Source organism: Apaloderma vittatum, unplaced genomic scaffold (assembly GCF_000703405.1).
Source record: "Apaloderma vittatum isolate BGI_N311 unplaced genomic scaffold, ASM70340v1 scaffold42517, whole genome shotgun sequence".
Classification (NCBI taxonomy): domain Eukaryota; kingdom Metazoa; phylum Chordata; class Aves; order Trogoniformes; family Trogonidae; genus Apaloderma; species Apaloderma vittatum.
Window position 1 is genome coordinate 1,993 of NW_009728721.1, and position 5,750 is coordinate 7,742.

Sequence of the window (5,750 nt, forward strand, 5' to 3'; positions counted from 1 at the left end):
TGGAGTTCTTCAGAACCTTACGGGGCGGTTAAAGTGCCATTACCTGTGCTGCTGCAGCACCACTTTTGGTTTCAAATGTAACCCTGAGAACGGTTTTAAAATAAGTTGCTTCTTTAAATTTAATACCTTTTCAGAGCCTCCCAGATTTCTGCATTTAGTCTTTACTGCATTTATATATAGAATATAGACTGATTTCTTTTTAAATTCAGGTACTTTTTTGCTTTGCTTAGATTTAATAAGTTGTAATAATTTGACTGAAACCAAAATAACTGTGGTAAATACATCGCTTGTAACTTGGAGTCCAGCTGACAGAATGGATCGAATCTTTTCCCCCAATGCTGCTGTCTCTTTATGATTTCAAGAATGTTTGTAAGTTAAAATTTGTACATATCCTTTTGCCATGGCAGTGTATTTCTTTATGTATTTTACACAGTTTTTCCATATTTTCTGTCCCCTGTCCATTTTCCCCTTTCCTGCATCAACAGAAGTTTTATTTTCTCCTTCCCTTTATGTGTTAAGCACTGATTTGATTGTCCTTCCCTTGCTTGGTCCAAACGCTTGTGGATGTAGGATCAACTTCTGTGTTGGCTGGGACAGCACTGAGTATATATTTGTGGTGTAATCCTGTAGCTGGATCCACAGGCTGGATCCTTCCACCTGCACGGAGTCTTACTGACACTGGAGCACAAGACTGGCACGTTGGTCCGGAAGAGTAGAAAAAACTTCTTAAAAGTATGTCTGCTATGTTCATCAGACTGATCAACCCCAATACAGACTGGAAATGACAATGTCCTGCCCCATACACGGGCCTATAGGATTAAGTGGAGCGTTTCCCTTTTAGCAAGTATGGAAACAAATTAAATTCTCGTAAGGAATCTAGGGAAAAAACAAGATGTGAGTGAGTACTGGAAATGCGTCCGTATTGTAGAAATATTATGAACAGTAGATCTGCTCCTGCTGCCAAAAGTGTCAAATCTGAGCTTATAAAGGGACTCTAGTTACATGACAACTGTCTCAGTTACTGTGATCAAAGAGTTGTTTTGCATTATTAAAATAGTGAGTAATAAGGAAAGAAAGCTCTGACTGATTCAGGGACCTTCTTTTAGATTTAAGAAGAGAACCTATCCTTATGAGGAGTTGTAGGTGGCTTTTTTAAACCCCCAAGAAACTGGCAGGTCTGTTACAAATGCGTGTTACCGTAAACAAGCACCTCTCAAACCCCAGTAGAAGCTGTGGATCACTGCTAACTGTGCGCAGCTCACTGCAGCTGTAGGTGAGAAACGTTTTTAGCCAATGCCGCCACTGAAAGCAGCAGCCCCGCTCTCTTCTTGCCCTTGGGTTCTCATTTCTGCCCTTGTGTCCGTGCATGTGCTGTGCCTGGTGAGCTGGATGGGGAGATGAAGTGGGCTGGGAAGTCCCTTTTGTGTTTGCTGTGTTGTTTTCAGTTCCAGTCGTTCTCCCTCCCGCCTCTGGTTCATCACAGTGATGCAAATGCTTTTGTATGGGTAAGGAGGACTGAGCAGGGGCAGGAATCAACAAGCAGAGGGTGAATTTGCTATTTTTGGCACCAGTGCTGACACCTGCCTGCTCAAGTGATTGCCAAACTTCAGCAATTGTCCGTTCTGTTTGCTGTAGAGACTGCTTCCTGCCACATGCAGAACTGTTAGATACATGCTGGTACTTCTCAGAGCTTTTATTGTTCTCTGAAATTCAATTCTAGACAATAAAAACTATGAAACTAAATTTTATATTGTATTACAGTCCGTGTTCTAGAGTTCCTGTGTCTTTACATCGAGATCGATACATGGGTTTGTCTCTGTTGGCACATTAGTACCTATGTCTGTTGTATGTAGGTGCAGCAGCAAGAGGAGGAGGAGAAACCAGTGACTTCATCAAATCCAGTGCTGGAACTGGAACTGGCGGAAGAGAAGTTACCAATGACCCTTTCCAGACAGGAGGTAAAATGAGTCATTGTAAACAGACTACTTGATTTTACAGCAGATGCATCTGAAATGTCTCGTTGGGGCTGCTTTTTCTAGCACGGTGTACTTCCTATGGCAGTTTGTATAAAACAGTAGGCCTCTAGTTTTATGCTCTACAGTGATCATCTTCGCTCATCGAGGATCTGCGCTCCAACTGAGTGCCCAGGAATGTGCAGATGGGTAGAGCCTCTTTGTCACGTGGGTTTGCACTGATGCTCTGTAACATTGTGCAGCTCTTTCAGATGACTTCTAGAATAGTACCCTGAGTTATTAGTATTATCCTTAGATAATATCCTTGAATAATACTAAAGATGCTGTGTCTTCCCAAGTTTTTTTTTCCCCCCAGCCTCTTTTCTTTGTAGCTCATGGTCTGAACCCAAATTTAGAAACTAAGTTTTGGCAGTTCACTTTGGTTTCTAGAAGAACGTCCTGAAGCCAGAGCAGCTGCTGTGTTCTTTGTCCTTTGTAAGCCTTAAAATAACTTTGTGAATGTGTGTTCACAAACAGATCTATACCCCAGAGCAGAAGAGAAGCAGGAAGTTTGGAAGTGCAGAATAAATTCTAATCTTGGTAGTACCAAAATTGACAGCTGAGATCATCCAAGGATATCACATCCTTAATTTTCGAGACACTGACTGATTTTTACAGGAGTGTATGACAATGCATCAAGACACTTGAACTGAATAAATGAATTAATGTCGTCTTGTCTAGTCTGTAACACGTGGTGAAGTGGTGGCATGAGATGAAGTGTAAGGGAGTAAAGTTTAGCTTTTGACTTTGCCCATGACTTCTCAAACCATTGAAGGGAGGATGTTGTACCTCTCTTATATCTAGTCTTAACTATCACCTTAGATTATGGGAGTTAATATTTACCAAATGCTTAAGGATGAGAATTTTCAGCAAATCAGTGTTGCAGATGTTCTGGGACAACCTGCAGCATAGTCAGGGAGTATTTTTATTGCCCCGGACAAGTAGGTGAGTGAAGTTATTGTCAAGTTCCTTTGTGATTTTTAAAACAGTTTTTAAGCACTGCCAGAGGGTTGATTTTTACATGTTTGTTTAAGCAAGTCAGAGCAGGAAGAAGTTAGGCTATACCAAGCGGCTTGGGGTTTTATGTAAAATTTAGATTGGTAATATTTAGAATGACCTTTCCCTGAAATACCGTGGGAATTTTATATTTAGATTGTAAAGTGTCTGGAATGTTTTTTTTCTGCTGCTTAAAATATTGCCGTTTCCTTTCCAGTCCAGCTCAGCTTGTTATTCTAAGCAAAGTAAATAAATCCATCGGCCTGGATTTTATTTTGCTTCCTTTACGAAGAGAGCGCTTTGATTCTCTGCAGGTTATCAGGAGGTTACGAGAGAGGGCTGAGCCCATCAGGCTGTTTGGAGAAACAGATTATGATGCCTTTCAACGTCTGAGGAAGATAGAAATTCTTGCCCCTGAAGTGAACAAGGTAAGACTGGTTAGTGAATAGGTACTGATTTCTGCTGGGCTAACCAATGAGGAATGCTGTTCGAGTTTCAGTTTCTGTTAATTTTCAGGAGGGAGGGATAGTACAGAGCAAAGAGAAGTAGCTGCTCCACCTCATTTATTGCCTGAGAAGGTATGCTAAATGTCAGGTTTGCACACAGTTACGATTTCTTATGCTAGACACTTCAGCCCCAGAAACCTTCTAGGCCCTGCCTCCAGGAGGCAGCGCTACCCCAGCCTGTGCTGTTACCTGCTTTGTAACCAGCAGAGAAGACAGTCATTGGCTCTTAAAACTACCCTGTGTTGCGATTATACGCATCTTTGAGAAGGTGCAGGTAAGTAAGAGGAGGACTGCATCCTGCCTTTCTGGTATATAAATGATTTTCTCAAATCCCTTGATTCAGGGGCTGTAATTTGTGGAAACTTCTCCTTTGTAGTAGCCATCAATTAAAAAAATGACTAAGAGGCATATCATAGTAAACTGATTTATTCCTTTTGTCTTAAGAATTGGAGGAGATTTGTTGGGATTTGTTTTGCATTCACTGTTAACCAAATTTGCAACCCAGATAAGAGAGTGGTGATTTGCGTTTTGTTCCCTAATTTGTGACAAACAGAATTGTTTGAGAAGTCTTTGCTCGGGCCACCCAGAAGAGGAAAACCTTTCCTTGGTCAAGTCTTTTTTTTTTCTTTTTTTTTTCTTTAAGACAGATCTAAGTGTTTAAAAAAATGAAAAAAAAAATCTGCTAACTAAAGCTTCCCCTGCAGTGACATGGACAAAAGTAGTAGGATTATTAGGAAATGCTGAGCTCACACATAGAGTTGTGTTGGATTTTTGTGTTATGTGTTTCATTCACTCCTCTTACTACATGTTGCTAAAAATGTAGGTAGTCAGTGTAGCCAGTTTGTGGTTCAGACATTTTTAGACTGCTAAATGATTAATAGAAGTGTTCCCAACAGTCAAATAGAATGATGGAAGAGGGGAAGTAACTGTGCATATCTATTCCCAGTGGAGTGGTTGAATTTATTTTAGGGTAAAATATGTCATACTCCTTTACAGAGCTTTATATTTTATGTCTCAAGATAAGAATGCAAGGCCTCCAACTGTGACTAAGCCACGTTTCTTGTTCTATTTAAAAGCAGCTCCTAAGTGTATATATATATATAGTTTCAAACTGATTTTTTTTTTTTTAGCCAACTATTCTAGAGTAGGGGATTTTAAACCCTATGCCTGTATAAAACACTCTGCTATGTTTAAGTCATTGGTAATAAAAGGAAATGTCATAAATGTTTTATGTGATAGTACTGAAGGAGTGTTACTTGCCTTATTTACAGCTTTTTTCAGGGCAGATGTGAAGATTTCTAGAGCTGATGGTGGTTATGGTCTGTTTTCTGTTTGTTTGGGGTGACTCAGTGCATTGCTTGCATCAAAATGTCTTGAAGAAAGTCCTAGAAGTCGATAGTCCTCTGTGCTTTTCTGGTGGAAGTATGGTAAAAATAAAAGGTGTGAATATTGCAGAAGTTCATGCACCTGGTTTTTGTGAAGTGCTGAAGCAATCTGGAAACTGTTCTTTGAATTTGGTTTAAATTCGGACAATGAAGCTAAAGCTTTCTGCATGTTTTTAAACAGAATTTGGCTTTCCTTAAACAGAGTCTGGGATGCTCACAGTGACAGTACTAAACTGCTTTTGTTTACTGGAGGTGTTTTTTAATTATTTTTTTTTTTAATTAGTAATTTTTAATCTTTTCTAGGGCCTGAGAAATGACCTAAAGGCTGCTTTGGATAAGATTGACCAGCAGTATCTGAATGAAATTGTAGGAGGTCAGGAAGCAGGAGAAGATGACTCACAGAATGACTTGAAAGTCCATGAGGAGAATACAACTATTGAAGAACTAGAGGTAGGCAATGGGTAGATTTTAATTAAGGGATTTTAGGTGTAGTATATTGTTGTGAGAAAGCTTCAGAATTGTTTATTTTAGTTACCTTGTTCTCAAAGTCTGACTTAGGCATTCTGAAGTATCCTTAAATATGCTCTGTTAAGAAATTTAGGTTCCTAAGCCTTGAGTTGCACAATAGGTGCCTACAGTAGGCATGTGAAAAATGAAGTGGTTTTTGTTACAACATCTCATCAAAAAGGGGGCGGGAGTTGCCCAGGAGGAAAGTGATACAGTTAAGATTCCCTCTGCAGAGGGTTCGAAAGTAGAGAATTTAATAAAGGCCTATTACCTGGTCATAAATTTTAAGGCCTTTCCAATGAATATCTGAGAGGGTAATAGTCTTAGTAGTGATTAATTTTCCC

The 5,750-nt window shown here is 39.7% G+C and overlaps 1 protein-coding gene across 1 annotated transcript in view; it reads left to right on the forward strand.

The window, feature by feature from the left end:
- Window positions 1-5,750, forward strand: part of PRPF18 (pre-mRNA processing factor 18) — a gene marked incomplete at both ends in the record, with an annotated part of 9,963 nt that overhangs the window by 1,086 nt on the left and 3,127 nt on the right. Inside the window, 3 exons of the mRNA XM_009874155.1 lie at window positions 1,854-1,958; window positions 3,323-3,436; window positions 5,203-5,349. Coding sequence (XP_009872457.1) covers window positions 1,854-1,958; window positions 3,323-3,436; window positions 5,203-5,349 — 366 coding nt within the window. The remainder of the gene's footprint in view (window positions 1-1,853; window positions 1,959-3,322; window positions 3,437-5,202; window positions 5,350-5,750) is intronic.